The 23305-nt window shown below is 36.3% G+C and overlaps 1 protein-coding gene across 3 annotated transcripts in view; it reads left to right on the forward strand.

The window, feature by feature from the left end:
* Window positions 1-23305, forward strand: part of REPS1 (RALBP1 associated Eps domain containing 1) — a 97392-nt gene that overhangs the window by 48480 nt on the left and 25607 nt on the right. For 2 of the 3 annotated variants that reach the window (XM_006834622.1, XM_006834621.1), the window contains exons 8-10: window positions 247-401; window positions 13072-13193; window positions 22585-22672. In XM_006834622.1, the coding sequence (XP_006834685.1) occupies window positions 247-401; window positions 13072-13193; window positions 22585-22672 (365 nt within the window). Of the gene's footprint in view, window positions 1-246; window positions 402-13071; window positions 13194-16801; window positions 16883-22584; window positions 22673-23305 lie in introns of all 3 variants that reach the window. The other variant, XM_006834620.1, reaches the window with a different exon arrangement.

The following is a 23305-nucleotide window of genomic DNA, read 5'->3' on the forward strand; positions in this document are numbered from 1 at the left end:
TTGGGTCAGACCAAATGGTTTCATGGGGTTCGTGGCCCAAGTGTCAGATCTTCCTCACCCTGGACCTAGATTCTACTGTCAGCTGTTTGCTTTTTAAAAAATAACACATTTTTACACCTACAGGATTTTAAAAAATTATTAAATTTTTTGTACTTTCTCTGCGAAAGTATTTCTCTTAATTCTTTTTGAGAAATAAAGAAGTCCAGAGTGGAGCTTGATCATATTCATAGTAAGTTTGTCTCCTAGGGAACTCTCAGACTTTGATAAAGATGGTGCGTTGACACTGGATGAGTTTTGCGCTGCTTTTCATCTGGTAGTTGCTAGGAAGAATGGCTACGACTTACCTGAAAAACTGCCTGAAAGCTTAATGCCCAAACTGATTGACTTGGAAGATTCAGCAGGTAAGATTCACAGCTGAAGACAGCTGGTTGCGTGCCTTCATAAACATGATGCTAAATTCTTAATGCAAAATCAAGATGTTAATGCTTAGTGGCTTAGAATTTCATCAGGAGTACATTGATTTGCATCAGAATAAAATGTTCAGGCTACATTTGGATTAATGATTTGTTTAATTTAAATCAACTTTTAAAAGTAGTGATAATGAATATATGCCACCCTTCACCTTTAAACTTGTCACTTTCTGCGATTTGAAGAGCCTTTCACCTCTCAAAAGCCCATTGCTGTCCAGTCAATTCTGACTTACAGCAACTTTGTAGGGCAGATAGAACTGCCCCCTAGGGTTTTGAGGGCTGTCCTTTTTACAGAAAAGGACTGCCTGTGTCTTTTTTCCCCTGAGGCCACTAAAGTTCCTAGTGTGTTCAAACTGCCAGCCTTTCCATTAACTGCTGAGTGCTCAAGCACTGTGCATGTGGGCTCCTTCTTGTGACTTTGATGTTAAGTGCCATCCAGTAAGTTCTGACTGATAGCGACCTTGAATAGGGTTTCCGAGGAGCATCTGGTGAGTTTGAACCGCCCACCTTGGGGTTCAGGATGGCCTTTCCAGTCCAGTGCATTATCCTATAGTGCCACACCAGGACTCCTTTCATTTCATTTTATTTGCATTGTCTGAAGTGGCTCTCATACAAACATTTTTCCAGTTCATGAATCTCAATTTGTTAAAGGTAAATGCCTTAGTTTGTTGGAGGTAAATGTTTTTATGCATCTTAATTTGCTGAAGAAGAAAAATATGTGTATCATTAGATTTATGCACTCTACAAACATTTTACTGTAAAAAGCCAAGCTCTTTTCTGAAGACTAAGGAAATACAGAAATTTTGGTGTTTGATTTTACATAATGTTATTATTTATCATGTTAACAAGGAGGGGAGGACAGGGAGGACACTGCGGCTTCATGATGGTACTATTGTAAATGTTCATATTTATCAGTAGCTTTCTTAAAAAGGAAGAAGAATCTTAGGGGTAAAAAATGAGTGCCTTTTTCTTAAAAGGCAATCTAATGTTAAGTTCTTAATGAGCTTAATTAAAATCAAATTATTGTTTCCAGTGATCCTGTCTGTTTTATTTTCGATATGTAGGCAAATTTTATTGTTTATATGGTACGTGATTATACAGCTCTGAACTCTAATCATGAATTTTATACCTTTAAAGGAGACGTTAAAACAGCATTTAGCTTTGAAAAGAGCATTTGTCTATCAGTGTTCTTTTACACACAAATCCATATGGGCTGACTTAATGTCTGAATTATACAGACAGAATCAAATGCACTTAATTACTGTCACAAAGAGAACAATCTTCAACTCAAGAGTCTAAGTTTTCCTGCTTCTAGTTTTTCATTCCTCCTGTGACCTGGGCAAGTTTTAGCCGTATTTCTTGTTTCTCCACCTGAAATGTGAATTAGATGCCATGTGTATAGCAGGGCCAGGATTACACACATCAACCTTTGAAATTTACCAATAAGTTGACTTTTAAACTTCAGTGTTTTTAAAATTGTTTTAGAAAATATTTTCCGAATCCTGACGTTCTCCTTATTGTCTCAGGTTGTTTTTAAGCTTTATTTAGCTTCTAGTTTGATCTAAGAGGTAATTACCTTTGATAAGCAATTTTTCTTCAAAATTTACCTCCATAAGATAGAAATTAAAAAAAAAAAAAATTTCTGTTTAGGTAATTTGATAGTAGCTAAAATGAATCAAATTATGGTAGCTTTCAAACTTTCCATATTGTTTATTTAAAATTTGGGTTTATATCTAGTATTTTTATATGACTTTAAGTCTTTGCAAACTGATGCTTTAGTAATACAGGACAATAATTTAAATCAGGCTCAACTGAATTGTATTATTGTGTAGAAGCTTTGCCATCAGCTGTATTCAGATCAGTGAGTCTGGCTTTTACATGGTAGTTAGTGGGTTTCTTTTTCGTTTGTTTAATTTAAATAAAATCTGTTCCTCCTGTAAATGTATCCATTGCCTGAAATTTAAGGCTGCTGTCACTGAGAGACGTTCTTTTCTGAGCTTTTGCCTTTTCACCTAGTTTTACACTCTGTAGATCTGTTTAGCATAGCGAGGCTGATTTTCTGCCGATGGCACTTAACTATAATGTTACAGGTGTCAGAGATTAAGATAGTTTTCCCCTCCCAAACGTAGTTTTATGTGGTTTTCTGCTCAAGTTTATTGTAAACATTTTAACTACACAGTATTCAATTCAAATGTGCGTTACCTGTTTATAAATGATAGATTAGAGGTTTCTTTCAGTTGTGGGGTATGGAGGGAACTTCTGTAATAAATCATCTTTTTTCTTGTACCTATCATAAGTCTGACTTGCATATTACACAGATGTGATGATAGAGATTGTCCTGTGACACTGGTATCATTTAGTATCTGTAAAAATGTCTTTATAAGTAGGTGTGATTAATAGAAATTTATAATTAAAGCAGAAAAACTTAAACAGTGTCATTTGGCTCACATGGGCATTCATCAAAACTCCTCCCTCTGTGGCCCCTTCTCAATTTACCAGCAGACGTGCCCTTGCCCTTCTTTGCTCTCATAGCTCTCCTTCATGCTCTTTATTACAGCACACACCACGCTGAATCCTGTGTCTTTATTTCTTTTCTACACTCGGGGCTCCTGGGGGAGGGGAGAACATGTATCCTGTTTATTGTTGTAACCTTAGAACTTTGCAGGCATATAGTAAGTTACTTAGTAAATATGGATTGACTCCCCCCATTCTTCCAATTTTGAAAATACAGTCTTTCCTTCTGATAAATTTGTGTTGTTGTTGTTGTTGTTGTTAAGTGCCGTCGAGTTGGTTCCGACCCATAGCGATCCTGTCCAGGGTTTCCGAGGCTGTAAATCTTTACGGGAGTCGAAAACCTCATCTTTCTCCCGCGGAGCAACTGGTAGTTTCGAACTGCTGGCCTTAAGGTTGCAGCCCGATTCATAACCACTATTCAGCCAGAGCTCCTTAGTTTGTGTTAGTTGTGACAAACTGAAATATTATTCCCACAAGTATTATCTGTCTGCAGTTTAGGTAGTTCTCATCGGCAAAGAGGTAGTGACCAATCGTGACAAAATAGAACAACTAAAGATAATAGATTTAAGTACTTCTGTGAATCTGAATTAAAATACTTAATACATAAATTAATATTGAATTTGCTAACTATTGTAAATAGAAAGGAAAAATTGGTTTTCATGATCTTACAAAAGAAAGTATACAAAAATTCTTCTGTAGAAATGCTATCTGAAGCTGAATTCAGGAAGGAATATTAATCTTCTAAGAATAATTATCATCTTTTTTTAAAAAATTAAGTGTTATGGTGACCTGCTAGTATACTATAAAACTGGGTCTTAAAGTAAAGATACAAGTATGTTGAGATTCTATATATCTTATGATTCATCTTACACTCTGAAGAATCTTCTCCTTTAAGCACAATTGCAATTCTGCGTGTAGTTTTGCGATTATCTGGAAAGTATCTCTCTCAGGCTAAATTAGAGCTTCTTAGATGGGTTTTGTTCATTATATCGCAGAGCCTAGCAGTGTGCAAATTGAGTTCCTTCGTAGGTGTTCACAGGGTTGAAGTGGCTAGCTCGTGAACCAGTGGTTTTTAACTATTCACTGTCTCCACACCCCATTGCTCACATGTATCTCAAAGAGGAAATGGGGTGTACTCCTGTCTCCTCTGTCATCATTGGTGTGCACTACAACTTTGAGCACATGTTTCATTGTTGTTTATAATGTGCGGAGTATTCATGTCCAAATCCTAAGCACTACTTCCAATGTGTACTTTTTGAAACCCAAGGAAAGGAAAGCATGTGGGACTCTTTATAAGCACTCTACTAAAATTTCATGTACATCCAGACTTGAGACTAGCTTGGTGCTTAGAGGAAGGAGCTCTGTTTCAAGTCTTGGTTTTTCGATTATTTGTTAAAGAACAGATGTTCCCTCTTCACCATGGCTCTTCACCTCCCTTGATAAAGAACAGCATGTGCTCTTGATAGATTTAAATTATACAGAAGGATATTAAGGTACTAATCTATGTACCCTCTCTTCCCATTCCTTACAGTTAATCATTGTTAAGAATATCTCCTTTATCTGTCCAGAAAATTTTAACCTAGAAAAGCCCACACGCACGCATGCATATATATATATATATATATACACACACACACACACACACACACATACACTTGAGTGCATCAATGATGCCACCTGGCTGATCCATCTCATTGTGGGTCTTCCTCTTTTTCTCTGACCCTCCACCCTACCCAGCATGACATCCTTCTCCAGCGATTGTTTCCTCCGGACAATATGTCCAAAGTAGGAGAGACGAAGTTTAGCCATCCTGGCCTCCAAGGAGCACTCTGGCTGCACTTCCTCCAAAACAGATTTATTGGTTCTTTTGGCAGTCCATGGCACTTTCAGTACTCTCCTCCAACACCACAACTCAAAGGCATCAATTCTTCTACGATCCTCCTTATTCACTGTCCAGCTTTCGCATCCATATGAGGCTATTGAAAACACAATGGCCTGGGTCAGGCGCACCCTAGTCCTCAAGCTGACATCTCTACTCTTCAACACTTTAAAAAGTTCCTGTGCAGCAGATTTGCCCAGTGCAATACGTCGTCTGATCTCTTGACTGCTACTTCCGCGAGTGTTGATAGTTGATCCAAGAAGAATGAAGTCCTTGACAACTTCAATCTTTTCTCCATTGAATATATATATATATATATCGGATTTTACACAGCTGCAGACTATGCATCCTTAATTTTCCCTTCAATTATTGGGATATGGATAGCAGTGATGATTACAGAACCTGGTGAATATAATTAATGACACTGAATTGTGCAATTAAAAAGGGCTAAAATGATAAATGGATATATTTTATTGAAAATAAATATTGACCATATTTGTACTTTATCACATCTTGAGGTATCCTATTCTTTATCACCCAGAGTGTTCTACAATATGGATCTGCCTTCATTTATATATTTCCCTATTGATGGGTTTTTTGGTTGCTACCTGAATTTATCTTTAAAGCAGTGTTACAGATAATATGTTTACACATATGTATATTTGTTTGTACAAACTTCCCAGAATCTGTGTGAGTGTCATTAGTTGGAATGGAAAAAATAATGTATGCACCAATATTCTCCCCGTCTAGCACCACCACCACACACACATATACAAACACACACATAGATTCTGAGCATGAGTGTCATGTCTTTCCAGATTGTTGGGTATTTTAGTTAGCAGATCAGTGCAGTAGAACTGCGAAATAAATTACAAATATTGGTAGAGAAGCACTGTGTAATGAAATTGGTCAAAGTAATTAGAATGTTTCACATCCTTGACAAAGGCCATGGCAAACAAGACCAGATAATAGTTAAAGATGAAAAACTACATGTTGGATGACATTGTGAGGGCTTTACAAGATTATGGTTTATATATGTGTAGATTAAAGAGGATCCCTGGGATAATTAATGATATAGCCTTAATCATTTTCACAGAACTGACCTTTTTTCTGTATGATTGTGTTGTGATGTGAAAAATGGTCTTGTCTCTTGCCCAGCACTCTCTCTAGAACCTGGAGCTGTGCCGTACCACCGTCAGTCAGTGTTTGGCCGCAGCTTTGCTTAATTTTGACACCAAGTTAGACCCTAAAAGAGATAACGTTTTTTCTGGTTTTATATGCTAATTTTGACAGAATTTTATTTGTACATTTAAGACAAAGCCCCAATTAAGTTGTCTTTCCTCTGTATAAATTTTAGTTTCTATTTCCAGTGGGTAAACTTTAAAGGGCTTTTCCCATTATGAGTATCATTGGATAGTAAGAATCTCCTGTATATCTGTGGAGTCCTGGTATGACGCTGTGTGGTCATGCACTGGACTGCAAAGTTGGTTTCAACAGCAAGATCGGTGATTCAAGCTTACCAGCCACTCCTCAGAAACTACTCTATGTCATATAACAACAACAACAATATATTTATAGATAGTATTCTTTGACATATAGTTATTAAGTGTTCTCAAGTCGATTCTGACTTGTGAGTCAGAGTAACATATTTAAAATAAATTGATTACTACTGAAAACATATCAAACACCCAGGTACAATTTAAGTAGTATTTCGGTAAATGGCTTGTTTCTGTTTAAACCTGGTATGACATTTTTACTTTCAAGATTATTTTATAAACTTGTGGTTTTCATTTGAACTGCTAATTTCTACCATAAGCTTTCTTAAGTTCTGCTTGCTGAGTAAATTTGCATTTTTGTGGAGTGTTGGAAGTACATAGATTTGATTTTAGAAATAGAATTTAGTTTCTTGCTGTATATATTATCAATAAAAACAAAAGGAAGCTTGTCTTTAATTGTTTTCTATATATATGTTGCTTATCCCTTTCTTTTAAGTAGGAATGAAAAAGGGATTCTTTGTAGTTTACCTGAAACAATTTTCAATTCATTCAAATCTCTTCATTCATTCTTATATTTATTTTAAATATTTTCCCTGTTAGAATAATGTTCATATTTCCAAGTATATTAAAGGAATAGTTGATTTTGCCTAGATTAAACTATTAATAATGAGGTGGGACCTTGAATCATCATAACTGAACTCTTTCTAGATTTGTATTTTGTCTTAAAAGTTTTAAACCATAAGATTTTAGTGAGTTACAGTTTTGTATTGTTGTTGTTGTTAAACGCCATCGAGTCAGTTCCAACCCATAACAACTCTGTATAGGAGCCGCTGATTGGTTTGAACCACTGACATTATGGTTCAAACTGACCTTGCAGTCCAGTGCATTAACCCACAGCGCTATACCAGGACTCTGGTTATGTATTGGGATATATATACATTTTAAAAAATTTTATGTATTATATATTTCTATGAAGTGAGCGACAGTTGGCAGATCTTTTTGGAAACAGTTTCTTAGAGTCTTGAGTGTTATACTAGGGGTATAAGGGGAAAGCAGGATGAGTAGATCATAAAGCTAGAATAAAACTGAAGTGCTTCAAAAAAAAAAAAAAAAGATTCTTCAACAGGTTCAGCAAGTGCAATGTACTGACATGAATCTGTTTACTTTCTTTGGAGGATAGAGGGATGAAAACTACTGGCAGTGTTTCCTAGGGCAATCTTGAAAATATGGCTTGTACTCATTGACTGTTATCATTGCTAAAGTTTAAATGTAGGTTGACAGTATGTCATTGTGGTCATACTGGGTGGTCTCTTCCAGACACATTTTTATACATGGAAATACTTTTTGAGTTAAAGCCCTTTGAGGGATAACTTGAAGAAATAATTTAGGCTCATACTCTTCTTTTTCAGCCCTGTTGCTCTGATGATGTCAGGGGCAGAGCAGAAGCAGCAGGAGGGAGGCAGGGTTGACACAGTGTTCCAGCAGGAGGCTAGGTTGGAACACTGCATCAGGTAAGAGTAAAATTACACCCCTGCCTCCATAAGGACATAGTCTTAAAGGCTAATAACTTTTGTGGGTGGGAATGAGCTTTTGTTGGAGTACTTATTTATAGGCAATAAATCAATATTAAGGTCATCTGCTTGCTTTACAGACCTAACGCTCCTCCTTGCACATAGTACTTGGTTCATTTTACCACCATTTGTAGTTCTACACATGAAATGGAAAAGATGCAATGTGTAATGCCCCACATAGCTAAGTTATAATTGTTAAATTATATTGCTGCTCATTCCAGAAATAATTTTTGGATTCTCTACAATAGTGATTTTCAAACTTTTGAGTATCAAAATCCCTTTACACTTTATAAATCATTGAGGACCACAAAGACATTTATAATTTATATTTAGGTTCTGCCTGTCAATAGTTTGTTGTTGTTAAGTGCCGTCAAGTCTGTTCAGACTCATAGCGACCCTGTATAATAGGGTTTCTAAGGAGTGGTTGGTGAGTTTGAACCATTAATCTAGTGGTTCAAACCAACCTTGTTGTCCAGTGCTTTATCCACAGTGCCACACCAGAACTCTTTACCAGTAGTTACCCTATTAGAAATTAAAACTGATAAATTAAATTAAAAAAAAAATTATCACTTAAATTTGGAAATAGCAATGATAAACTCCTTAAAATTAACATAAATATTTTGAAAAATAACTGTATTCTCCAAAACAAAATACTAATAAAATGAGTGGCATTGTTTTTACATTTTAGCAAATCTCTTTATTATCTGGGTTGATGGGAAGCATATAGATTCTCATACTTGTTTTTACATTTAACCTGTCAGATATTTTTGTTTGTTTGCAATATGTCAGGGCTTGGCAAACAGCCATGCAGGCAAAATTGTAATTTGTGTCCAGGTTTTGTTCAGCTTACATGCTCAAAAAAATGTCTTTCTTTATTAAAAGAGAGAGAGAGAGAAGACTATTTGATGACATAGAAGAATTCTGTAAAATCCAGATTTCAGTATCTATAAACAAAGCCACACTGATGGTTTTACAGATTATCTGCAGCCACTTGAACATTAAGGAGCGGTGGGGATAGTTTGATGCTCAGCTGCTGTTCAAGCCAGACTATCTGCCTGATAGTCTGCTCCCATAAGGATTACCCCTCAGAGGTCCTGTGGGGCCGCGCTCTCCTGTAGGGTCGCTGTAAGTCAGAATTGGTCCAGTAGCACCAAAAACAACTTCTAATACAATAGCAGACTTTGAATAGTTGTGATAGAGACCAGGTCTCCAGAAAAACATACAATATTTGCTTTCTGGCACTTTATAAAAAGAATTTGCTGATCCCCGAAGTACGTGAAGAAAATGTGGCCTATGTTAAAAGGAAGAATTGTTTTATAGCTTCTTAACATTATAATATTGTACCAAAAAATGAACAAATAGTTTCTTAAAGGATTGTTTCTAATGTTCAAGCTAAATGTTTTGTAGTGTTGATTACAATTCACTGGTTTGCCTTGTACTTTGAGTGTATTTTTTTACCTATGCAACATGATTTTGTAACATCACATCAGATTATTTGTAAAACATCACTTCATGGAGTAATACAGGTTTTGTAAATACTGATATATTTCATTAGAGAATATATATATATATATATCACACTTGTTAATATTATAATCTGCATTATCAGAGAAATCATTAAGAATTGGGAAGTTTTTAAGTCCATGGTAATGGGCACACATTTTCCAGAATTCTAAATTTTATTTGAAAACTTGAACTTTGGCCTTATTAATAACTATTGACAGTCATTTTTCTAGAAGTGACAGGCTGACTTTTCCATTTTTTGAGAAACTGCTTTCCCAGTACTCATGCGTGAATAATCATAGCATATCAGTTGTTCTTTCAAACATTGGTATTCAGTGAAAACAGTGGCCTGTTCAGCTTACAAATTAGGTGAGGACTTTCCCTGAAGAAAGCCAACGTACTTTCACATGTAGCATAAGTACTTTCGAGGCCCCACTTTGTCACTCAGAACAGTAAAAAGATGCTATTTAAAGGCTGAGACTGAATGTGTTGTACTGTTTCATCATGAGCATCCTCAGTGGAACTGGCCTTGTATGTATGTGTGTGTGTGTAAATGTGCACTTGTATTTAACTGGTGCGTGGGTTACTAGTTACTAGTATGTTTTGGAGCCACTGCCTTTTTTCCACCATTGCTTTTACATCATTGGACAAATGTAAACACGGTGAAGAAGCATTATTATGATAAAAATAATTTTGACCTTTCAGACCCCCTAAAAAGTCCTCAGGAACTTCTAGGAAATTGACTATATTGAAATAATTATGTTGTTAAATGCCATCAAGTTGATTCCGACTCATAGCAATCCTGTATAGGATTTCTGACGAGTGGCTGGTGGTTTTTAACCATCAGTCTTGCAGTTAGCAGTCCAGTGCTTATTCTACAGTGTCACATCAGGAATAATTATAAAGTATAATTATTTGGAGGAAATAACATTGTAGTTCTTAGCCTCATTAATCTGGAATTAGTGTCTTCATACCAGTGACCCAGAGAGGTTCCCAGAATCAATCCCAAATTACAGCTGTCTGTATGTTTGTCCATAGAGGAAGATTTCAAGAGAACTGACTGAAGTCTTGAAAGCCAAATGAGGGCCCCTAATTGCCCTAAGGTGATACATAAAACTTGAGTAATGTAGTCTGGTATTATATATATTATAGGTTCTTTTGAAAATGTATCAATTCTTAGTTGTTACTGAGTGCCGTTGAGTCTGTTCCAATTCATGGTGACTCTGTATTGGGCTTCTGAGGAGTAGCTGGTGGGTTTGAACTGCCAGTCTTGTGATTAGCAGTCCAGTGCTTATCCTACAATGTCACACCAGGATTCCAATCTTTAGTGAATATTATTTTAATGTAGTTAATATACTCGCTGTGGACAGAAGGATTTCTTAAAGTCATACTTCTTCATTTACCATGGTCACAAACAGTTTCACTTTCAATCATCTGTCAGATTTATAGCCATTATCTTCCTTTCCTTATTATAAGGGGGTGTGTGTGTCCAATTTTTGTTCTCACTGAAAACCCCAAGCTAGCCCATGAGAAATTTGTCACTACTCTTTTATCATAGATGACTTTCTCATTTGTTCTTCTCTAAGGCCATTTTGTTAAGAGGTCTTAATAGAACATTGTGTTTCTGTAGTGTGGTACTGATCATGTTCGTATACACACTAAAGAAGCAAAGATGGTGAGACTTTATCTCATGTACTTTGGACATGTTATCAGGAGAGACCAGTACCTGGAAAGGACCTCATGCTTAGTAAAGTAGGGAGTCCTGCAAAAAAGAGGAAGATCTTTAACTAGTTGGCTGCAATAATGGCCTCAAACCTAGGCGTGAAGATGACATTGGACCAGGCAGTGAGTGTATCATTGTTCTGTGAAGCTGGAATGGACTCAGCCACCCCTAACAACAACTATACAACACTTGGTTTGTTACTGATTTTGTACTACTGTGATTCTTTTTTGAGAAGGGACAGAAGTAAGAAAGAAAGAAAAGCTGTTCTTGATCTTAGAAAAATGAATCAAAATGTGATGCAGGATTGCAAATGACAACTTGCAGAGTGGTATGTCAGAGAATAATATCAGGGGTAGGTAAAAAGGCATTGAACCCTTTTTGAGACAGTCACATAACAGAAAAAGAGGGAGACATTTTGAGAACTTATATCACCATATTAATAGTTTGGGTTCAAATGTTTTAGGAAAATGAGAGTAAAGCAGAACGAATTTAAATGAACACACACCCAAAAGCTCATTCTATTAATATTTGTGTGACCTTCTATGTATCATAGTGGTTACGAGTCAGGCTGCTAACCTCTAGGTCAGCGGTTCGAAACTACCAGCATTTCCATAGGAGAAAGATGAGGCTTTCTGCTCCTATAAAGATGTACAGTCTCAGAAACCCTATACAGGGTCGCTAAGAGTCAGAACCGACTCCATGGCACACCATCACCACCACCCACTATGTATCAGGTCCTATGCTGGTACCGACACTTGATGGGCTACCTTGGGAGTAGATTGAAAGGTTTAAAACCTGTAGATTTCTGAAGTGTATTATGTGACTGATTTTCTAGGAGTCTGAAGCATAGTGTTAGCATTTCATGGCAAAATCTTGTTTTCTGATGGAGAAACTCAAGTGCTGTTCTATTCAACTTGCCCATGGTCGAATAGTAGGATTAGTGGCAGATGTTGAAATCATATCATATTATATATAGGTTTTAAACAAGTGAAATACTCCCTATTAATTTAGCCACTAATATGATTTTCCAGACTGGAATTACATTCAAAGCCACATGAAACTTGGGAAATATTGGAATGAGAATTTTTAGTTAGAATTGAAATTCCTTCCATTTTTAAATTGTAACCTAAGAAATATTTTAAACTAAAACATAATTATAATTAGAAACATAATATAATATCTCAGTAATTTAAGCATCATTTTGAAACAGCATCATGGATCTTCCTAATTCTCTACTTGCCAGTGAACTAGATACTCAAAGCTGAAATCTCACGTAGGCTCATTGCTTTTTGGCCATAACTGGGAACCATTCCTTCCCTTTTTGCTATCTGCCCTGCAGATATATACAGCTTTTTTATACTAGGGGTGACATGTGAATTGGCACTTTCTTTCCAAAGAACACTAAGGGATTTTATTTAATAAAAAGGGTTCAGAGGTCAATATGTTTGGGAAACATTGATTTAAACAAAGTTTATGACATCACAAGTCTGTAATGTTGAAATACGTAAAAAGATGCTTCAATAGGGAGTTTGTTATATACCCAAACTTATCTGCACAGGGAATCTATAATTTTTCAAAACTGCCTTCATTACTATTCCATGGACTACACTTTGGGAAAAGTGGTACACTTAGGGGTACAGATCTACTCCTGTTAAATGTTTTAACACATGTCCTCTCTTGCATTACTATTATGCATACTACTTTTTTCTATTTTTGCTCATTAGATTTTATCTTCATGAAAAGTTATAGTTTTAGAGAGGGAGTCACTAGCAGGAATAAGTATTACCTGATGGTTAAAATTCTTACAGTGGCTATGTGAAGAAAGAAACTAGAGATCATAAACTACTATTCTAAGTAAGTATTCTCAAACTACAGTGTATTGTTGATCAAAGTGTTCTCTGTTTTTACATTGCAGGTGTTGGGGATCAGCCAGGTGAGGTAGGTTATTCAGGCTCTCCTGCAGAAGCACCTCCAAGCAAGTCACCATCAATGCCATCCCTAAACCAGACTTGGCCAGAGCTGAATCAGAGCAGTGAGGTTAGCACAACTTCCCTTTTCTCTCATTCAAACTTTTCATTTTGTAAGGTAAGCAGTCCCAAACAGGCATTTCAGCATACAGCTCTTAGGGATGCACACTTGAGAGTTGTTGTTAAGTGCTGTTGAGTCGTATCGACTCACAGTGATCCTGTATAGGGGTTCCAAGGCTATAGCAGAAAGCTAAGCCTCCTCTTTCTCCTGTGGAGTTGCTGGTGGGCTCGAACTGCTGACCTTGTGGTTGCAGTCCAGTGCTTATCCTGTGGAGCTACCATGCTCTGACACTTGAGAGAGGACATCAGACATAACTATAAGTAATTATTTGGAACTCTGTGGTGGTTTGGGGTGGTCATAGTGCTTTTTCATATGTGCACTATCATTTTCTTCCTGCCCCTCTGTCTCACCAAAACCTTGGAGGTTTGGCAGAATGGATGCATGAAGTTAAGTGTCAAAGCCTGAAAGACTTATTAGCCAAAATCTCATAGCCAGTGAGGAACAAGAGCTAAGATTTGAACACAAGTCATTTGATCGCCAGTTAACGGCTGCATCCACTCTGTCACATACTTTCTCATTCCTATAAGCAAAATATGTAATATTTGGAATCGTAGAATATTTGGAATGCTAGCATTGGAAGTGATGTGAAAAGTCACTAATCCAACTTTCCACACTATTAAAGTATTTTCTACATCCCAAGCGATTTACCATTTTAATTTTACTTGTTAGGAAGTAAGAGATTTAGCCATATTGAAAATAGTGTAAAGATATGTCAAATATGACCAAGCACAGTTTGCAAGAAAGAATTTGAGACACGTGTACTGCTCCCAGATGACTTTAGAAATCTACTACATATAAAACATTAAACGTGTGGCCATTGTGCTCAGAACAAACAAGCAAGATGGCTGACTAAGGCCCTGCCTCCCTAAAACAACCCCAGAGACCTCTCTGCTCTACCTTAGGGCTCTATGGAAGGAACTCCATTGGAGAATCACTGCTAGTCAGTCTTCTTGGTGAACCAGTTACATTTTTCCCCTTAGTGTTTGTTGATACAAATATGGAAACTTGCTGATACTCAGGAGAAAGTTCTAAGCTTCTGTGCTTTGCTGTATTTGAGAACCTGAAAAATACTAGATTAAAGAGCCCCCTAGTTAACTTTCGACAATGTGGACGAAGCAAAATAACTGGTAGTTTTCAGTACTTGCTTCTTTTGAACACTGTCAAAGCTAAGGTAATCGTCTGTGTTAAGTGCTGACTTGTTTCTCAAACGTGGATGCATCCTACTTACTGTTGGTTGTAAAGCCATTAATATAAGTATTTTTCTAGATGGAAAGATTAGCCCTGAAAGTGAGGTCAGTGGTTTTGAAATCACTATGTTTTCCACATTTATTCATGACTGTCATTGCAAAAAGCAAGTCAGTTGAAAAGCATAAAATAGCAATTCTGTTGATAACTATTTGTAAATAAAAGGAGCTATTTCTAAACATCTCAATTCTAAAACCCACATTCATTCTCAAAACAGCCACGTGTGTATTCAATCCTAGGGATAGAAGTTCCTTCCAAATTCTAATCTCAGTAGTTGCATTGTCCATACTTAAGTAAACTTTAGTATCAAGTATTTCTTTGTAGTATTTGGTAAGTAGAAAGAATGTCACAATATATTTTTTTTATTATTATATGTAAAAATTTAAAATGCAAATCAGACTTTGACGTTGATTTTCAGCATTTTAGTATTATTTATGTAAATGTATTCTTAGGATGTGGAATTTAGATTATGTTTTAGTTTTCACAGTGCCCAGTGAAAGAATATTCTTTCAACAAGTATTCAGCACCTGCTAGATACGAATAAACAAGGCACTAGGTTAGGCACTGTACATTTTAATAATTATTATTCCTAACATTTATTGAGCATTTGATGTATCAAATTACTTTTCAAAAAGCTTTTTACTTGTCATTTATTTAAATATTAATGTATTTCTTAACTTGACATAATCCTATGATATAGGCATTATTAATCTCATATTGCAGATGGTGAAACTGAAGCACAGGGAGGTAAAATACATTGTCCAGGACTATAGAGTATACCTAGTGTCTCTGCCTTCCAGGTAGTTTACGTACTTAGAGAGTCTTGTGAAACCATGTTAACCATCATGCCATCCAAGTGAGGTCAGTGTTGTAGCTCAAATTTCTCCACAGTGAGATCTTTCAGATTTTTAACATCCGTTCTCTATTTATGTGCTCATAAGTACTGAAAATGAATTATATGAATAAATACTAGTAAATCACCACTCTGAAAGTGAATTATCATGGACTTTCTCCAAGAAATACTTTGAATTTGTCAGTATTTCTTAGTATATATTAATTCTTATGATAAATAAATTCATCTTTATATAGGAAAAGCATTTAATGTATCAGCCATTTTTGTAGATAGTTTTAAACAAGGTGTTCATTTACTAATATTAAATTCTATCTGCATTCTCAAATTGACTATCTCTGTTTGAAATAGTAAGTTGAACTTTGAAGCATAAAAATGTATACTTTGCCATAGTTCATGGTAAAGAGGATTTGGGTTAGTGGGGTAGGTCTGTCTGTGTGTAAACATTTGTGTGTATATATTGTGTATATGGAGCTTTTCCCCCTCTTCAGAGGACAACTGATAGATAATTCTGAAATTCAATGTTTAATGATGATCTTAAAATAATATTGACATAAAAATCTCATACTGTTTAATTCCTAAGATTTTTGAAACAAATATGATTTACGTGATTAATGTTGACTTATCACTCCACCAATTGTAAGAGGTGTAATAAATGTTTGCCTCTTTTAGAGAAGTACTGTCTCCTGTGAAAATGCCCAGCTATAGATGACGTCCTCAGATGCTTGATTTGCTCTCATTGTGGCCGCATTCTGATTTTTCTGGCATGGGGAGGGGTGCCTGATTGGCAGTTCTGTCTTGTGGTCTGGCATGGCCCTGTTTGTAGTGCTGACTGCAGGGGTTGACTTGCTACTGATTGACAAAGCTCAAACATATATTAATTCCAGAATTCTTTGCATTTTATCTCAATTATATTTTATTAAATATCTTTACATACGTATAAAATATGTGCACGTATATAATAGAATCATCTTTCAGGGGTCGCACTGGCAAGTCATGCTGACTTGTTTTGTTTTGACCAAAACTTTGGTAATTTGGGATTCACCGAATCAATGCACAAATATCTGAAGTTTGAAAGTAGGGTTTGAATGCCTTTTTCTTTCTCTAGTTGAGATAAACCCCTTTACATTTTTACTCAAGAGCCATTTATTTATGCTGCTTAGATTCTGTGCTGTATTGTTTGGAGTTTTAATTCTGTAAGCCCTTTGAATCCCTTCCATGAAGACACAGTAAATTCTTACTCATTTGATTGTGAAGCAGCTCACCCTAACCTTCATTACAAGATGATTCTGTGTAAGATCAGTAGAAAATGTTTATGGAAAAGTAGAAATTACAGAAACTTGCCAGGCCTGTGGACCACAACTTGCAGTGCGACCTCTGAATGACTTTGCTAAATCTTCTCCGGTGATCTTGTTCTCCATCTTTCTCATCATGCTGACTCGTCTCTCCTCTGTCTGTTCAGCAGTGGGAGACATTTAGCGAACGTTCCTCAAGCTCACAAACTCTGACCCAATTTGATTCTAACATTGCACCAGCTGATCCTGTAAGTCAATCACTTAGCTTGCTTGTTTGAAATTAATTTTATTAACCCAAATTTCCATTCATGATGATTTTTAGTCGATATGCATGATTCAGTGCTTAGAGGGAAAATGGTGGCAGGCTTCTCAATTGTGTGCTTAATGGTGGAAAGAACATTTTTGCCATTCTTTGTATTTTCTAGTTATTTTGGGGTGAGAAAACTGTATGTTTTTAGTAACTGGTACTTGTGTTGTTGTCATGTCTAAAGAAGTACTTTGTGACAACTGATTTAATTAACCTGCTTTCATTTGCTAATTAAGTGTATGTTTTATTAAACATATTTCAGTGTAGTGACATGTAAATGCTTTTTTACTTGTATGCCTATGCATCATGTAATATGTACTATGTATGTAAATATTTATGCATTGTCATTTTTTAATTTTAATGAGATAAATGATGTGGCTTTAATTACATTCATGTGTTGAGTTCTATTGGAGAAAATTTTAAGTTCAATAAAATAATACATAGCTGTTGGTGAAAGGTACCCATTGTGCAGAGAACCTCCATCTTGTCTTCTGTGGTTCACTGTGTTGCTTTGAAAATGCTACAAAGTTCACATCTTGATTTTAAGACTAAACTATCTCGGTTAATTTTTTAAATGCCCCATCTGTCCCTCAAATTATTTTAAAACTTTAAAAAATCATAGCTATTTATCAGTCGTTCACACCTCAGCTTTTTCTTTTTCCTCCTCTTTTTTTTTTCTTTTGATGAGAAGGACATGCTAATAAGCACCTTCCAAAAGGAAAAGAGGAACTAAGTAGGAAGGATGAAGAGTGTAAAGGTAGGATGATTAAAACAGAATTGAGTGGAAAGACACGGAGAAATGCCACAAGGTGTTCTTTTCTAGATTGCCTTGTGATGATCAAAGGCATCCAGCATTGATTAACGAAACATAAATACGAGTAGTCTTGCCATTTAAGGTGGATTTTAGAGAAGTGCCACTGAAAGATTAGAGTATATTTTCAGCAGTTTGATTAATGGATCACTGATATCTATTTGAAATATGAGGGTGTATAAGATGTCCATAGTAAAAAGGAACTGCAAGATTATGGAATTTTTCCGTGAGCAGTTTGAAGCCCTTAGTGTAAAGGATGCTGTTATACTGGCTTAATTAAGACAAATATATGAAAGTGTTTCACGTGTCTATAGTCTGTGAAGGAATCCCCTATACGGGTCACTCTGAGTCAGAACTGACTCGGCGACACTTAACAACAACATAGTCCGTGGATTCTATCAGCTATTGCAGGATAAATGATTTGGTTGATCATCTGTGCCTTTTGCTTTTCTTTCCTTGTTGCTTGACTTTGAGGGCATTAATCTTTGATTTGAATCCCTACCAAATGGAGAGCAGGAGAAATGAAAAGACGGCAAAACATAAACTTTTGCCTTGCTGGTTATTAGCAGCTATAATTAAGGTCTTGAAAACTGACAAGTACTATAAGCTTAAAAGAAAGGAAAGTTTTACCCTAGCTTATATCTCATTTCTCCATATTATTGTATTAATCTTATCTTCTAGTTATGCAGTCAAGTGAATTTTATTAAAGGTATTTAATGAAATTGTTTTACTGGGAAGGAAAATTTGATTATAGCAATAAAGGAACTCTATTTGCTTCTCTTAGAAAATCTTAGAAGACTCGTTCAGCATTCTACTTCTTTGTCAAGCCAGGCAAAACATTATCTAGGAAAACCTAGAACCTATCGTTACCAGGAAATGTAGAGAAATATTTGACTTAATAAAAGTGATTGATGCTCCTGTTATTTGGAAATAATGTCCAAATTCATGAGTGATAGGATAAAGTTTAAAATGCTGTGGCTCAGTATTTTCCTTTATTATCTCTAGTGTGACAGGAGGCACTTGAAAAAAAAAATTTTTTTTAACGGTTAATTGGAATTTTCAACTTGACTTTAGAACTCCAAATCTGATAAATAAAGTTGACACTATTAAATATTTTATAATTGGATACATACAAATCTCATTCTTTTATGGTGGCAAACTAAACGTGAAGCTCCTTCCCCAAGCAGTTTTAAGTGTTAAATTGAGAGGATGCCCTGCTGGCATTGAAGTGTCTGTTTCTTCACCGTCATTTAATCCTGACTTGAAGTATAGATGTTAGCAGACGGTAACCTAGATCCAGAGCTAAAATCCAGATGACTTTTGTAAGCCTATATAAATATGGATTGTAATTAAATAAAGATAATTCCAGTGAGAAAAGTAAAATAGGAAAAGTTCCAGACTGCGCTGTAGCATTTAGAAACACCAATGATCTTAGATGTGAAGTGGAAATGGCTACTTATTGTTATTAGACTCACAGAATTCTAATGAAACTGAGTGTCTAATTTACAGAAATGTGATTATTGAACAGCTTAATCATTTAATAGCCCCTTGTAGAATCTGCTTCTGTTAGAATAATTTAAATCAAGCCACCAGGGAAATTCTAGAGTGATGAGAAGTCAAATGCAATAATCTCTACCATTGTTTTTCAAATTTCAAAGTATGAAAAGGGAGTTTGTTTGATCACTGATTTATGCCCCATTCACATGATATGAAGATGCCAAAGCTACTCTCTAGGGATGTAAAGATAGAAAATCGAGCAAGATTGCAGTTCTAAATCATCTATAGCCTCATTATTATAATTTGATAATTACAACAGAGATAATTTTGATCATTATCATAGTATATCTGTGACCAAAAATGGACAGAGAAGGGATTGGTTAACTTATTTAGAGTGATATATTAGGGAAAGTTTCACAAAAGAACTTACATTTATGTGCTGGGTCTTAAAAGCAAGTATAAGTTGGCAGAGATTGAAAAGGTCATGGTAAGCAGAGAGGGTGTGTTGAGAAGGTATGAATACAAGGGACACATGAACAGGTACATGACAAAATTATGGAGTGTGAGAGATGAAGCTAAAGAATCGAGCGGAGACCAAAATGAGATGTCTGTATGTTGGTCTAAGGTTCTGAACTTACTCTTATACACGACAGGACACAGCTAAAGAACCAGAATAAGGTGGGGGCAGTGATGCGACGGAGTGACAAGGTCAGCGAGGCCAAGAACTCAGTGGTCTGAGAGTGAATTCAGACAGATAGGAACAAGAGGATTTAAGGCATGTCGAGACTATAGCTACATGAGCATAATAGAAGACAGTTTCCATCAGATTGCTGGGTTGTATAAAAGCAGGTGCCCAAATTTGCCCTGTGAATGTACCATGACTGATGAGGTTTTGGGTGATATAAATAGGCAAAAGAAAGTGGGCGGGGCATGCCAGTTAGAGTTTAGGTTTTTTTTTGTTCCTCCTTTTGTCTTTTGTTCTCTTTTATTGTTGCTAATTTGGGAAAGTTAGTCTTGATCAGAGAGGGTGTTCATTTGACATCTGTAGCTCAGGACTCAGAGGCTCTTAGATTCACAGTTCTTTTTCAAGCTTGAAATGCTTCTAGTTCTCGACCCCCCATTGCACATTACAGTCACAGATGGACTTGTGATTTATCAGTCAAATATTGTTGGGTAGTGTCGAGTGGATTCTAAGTCATAGTGACCCTCTTGTGCCAGAACTCCCTTATATTATAGGGCTTTCTAGACTGTAATCTTTATGGAAGCTCATGGCCAGGTCCTTTCCTGTGGAGTGGCTGGATGAGTTCACACACACCAGCCTCTGGGTTGATTAACGATTACACCACCAGTGTTCTGTAGGTCTGATCATTTATGTAAAGTTCATCACTAAATTTCCTAGGTCTAGCATGCCCCACTGGACTAACACCATTGCTTCCCTAAAGCATCTAGTGATTGTAGGACTCAGGTGTGCTGTAGAAGATTCATTTCTTGGTTCAGGAAAGTACCAATGGGTATTATTTGGAGAATGAGGTTTTAGATATTTATAATTTTCTTTTTTTGGAACTATTATGATTTTCATTAATTGTGCTAGAAATATATGAAACGGTTAATATTTTCAACTATGAGAGTACTTTATAGATATGATTGTATGTATACACACAGATAATATAGATATTAGATGAGTACTGAAACTTTAAACATCTACTAATAAGTTCTGCCTGCTTGTTCTTTCCCAGTTTATTTTGTGTTGAAATAACGAATTATTTTCTCACGAATTATCATTTACTACATTGATCTTACCTTTTAATGGTAAATGCTGATTCTCGTAACAGTCATTTCTGTTATTAAAATTGTAAATTAAGGTAATAGGAGAGTTGTTCCTAAAGTGAGGTGTTTTGTAACTGTAAATGTAATAGACGCAATAGCTGGAGTGTATCATTAGACACTGTTTTCTGAGCTGACTCATGATGTGAGAAATCTAAACATACTGTTACTGTTAAATGCTGTCTAATCAATTCTGACTCATAGCAACCCTGTGTAGGGTTTCTGAGGAGCAACTGTGAGCTTGAACTACTGATCTTTTGGCTAGTAGTCCGGAGCTTATCATACAGCACTACACCAGGACTCCCAACATATTAAGGGGCTTCAAAAAGTCTGTGGAAGAATTCTATTATCTTTCAGTTCCATTTTTCCATGAATATTTTGAAGCCCCTTCATGTATATAACTTCTGAGTTGTAGGGTAAGTGTGTCAGTTCAGCTTCATTAGATAAATACATGAATCTTATCCAAAATCAGACTCGTGTGGGAGTAGCAAATTACTATAAATGGATTTGTCAGTATAATAGCCATATAGAATTCACTTGCTAGAAACTTTGAAATTAGAGATTATGAGAGTAGGAAGCCTGTCAAACAAGAGATGTATGCTAGGACTTAACTTTTCTCTAGCAAGAGTTTTGGTGTTACTAAATACTGTATCAAAAAGCAATGTCCAACGTAAACTAAAAGGTCATTACCATTCACACTGAATTACAAGTTTGTTGTTGTTGTTAAGTACCGTGGAGTTGGTTCCAACTCATAGTGCCCCTACACAGGGTTTCCGAGGCTGCAAATCTTTATGGGAGCAGTCCGCTTCATCTTTCTCCCATGGAACAGCTGGTAGTTTCAAACTGCCAACCTTGAGGTTAGCAGTCCGATTCGTAACCTCTATGCTACCAGAGCTCCTTAAATTATAAGTTTAGCTCATTTGAAATTTAAAATTCAAGGATCTCAAGTTCAGTCTTTAGCAACAGACAGAAAAAATAACTGACTTCTTGTAGAAAGAAGGAACCGAGCCACGCTCCGTCCCCTCCCATCTTCTTAACCCGGTAGCAGTAATTTCATCTCGTCTGTTGCTGTTACTCCCTGTGCTTTATCTGGTTCTGATTCCTCTCCTGGGCTCTGAGCCGCAGGGCCAGACCTGCCCGTGTACCAGGTACACCTTTCTTTTCTTTCACTGGAATCTCAAAGGTTCAGATACATAGATTTTCATCAGATCTTTTCACACTTTGCTTTTTTTAGCATTGTCATGAAGTGTTTTTATAAGACCATTTTGTTCATGCAAATCTAATTACTCAAAATGTACTTTTTAGAAAATAAGATTATTAGGCATATATAGTGAATATTAGAATATATGTTTTCCTAGAATTTTTTGTTTTACAAAATTGTTATGCCTGCCTTAGATATGAATGAGAAAAAATCTATCTGCCAGTTTTTAAGGTTTTGTTAGTTTTTATTATTTCACGGTATTAGCCTGATATTTTTGGTACAAATTCTGTTTCCTCCCATTTGTCTCTAGGATACTGCTATTGTTCATCCAGTTCCCATTCGAATGACTCCCAGCAAAATCCACATGCAGGAAATGGAGCTTAAAAGAACTGTCAGTGGTGAGGAGGCTGTGACTGGGTTGGCTTCCACTCTAGAACCAATTTGAGATGTTCAGTAATTACTCTCTCAAGGCTCAGCTTTCATTCATAGTGGCTTTCTTCTAACTTAGTAGTTTTCACAATTTATATACACATATGTGTATATATATGGAGGTCTGGTAGCGTGGTGATTACGAATGGGGCTGCTAATCTCACGGTCAGCAGTTCGAAACTACCAGCTGTTCCGCTGGAGAAAGATGAAGGCTTTCTGCTCTTCTAAAGATTTACTGCCTCAGAAACCCTGTAACAGGGTCGTTATGAGTCAGCACCGACTCCACAGCACATAACAACAACAACAAATACATATATATGTTGTCAAGTATCTTCGAGTCAGTTCCAACCCACAGTGACCCTCTATAGGGTTTCCTAGGAGCAGCTGGTGAGCTTAAACTGCAACACTGAGTTTCAAACCAACTTTTCAGTCCAGTGCATTAACTCACAGCACCACACCAGGACATTCTCTCTCTGTATATATATATATACATGTTGTTGTTAGGTGCCATCAAGTCAGTACCGACCCATAGTGACCTTAAGCACAGCAGAATGAAACACTGCCCGATCCTGGGCCAACCTCACTACTGCTGGCACGCTTGA

Source organism: Chrysochloris asiatica, unplaced genomic scaffold (genome assembly GCF_000296735.1).
Source record: "Chrysochloris asiatica unplaced genomic scaffold, ChrAsi1.0 scaffold00013, whole genome shotgun sequence".
Taxonomy (NCBI): Eukaryota; Metazoa; Chordata; class Mammalia; order Afrosoricida; family Chrysochloridae; genus Chrysochloris; species Chrysochloris asiatica.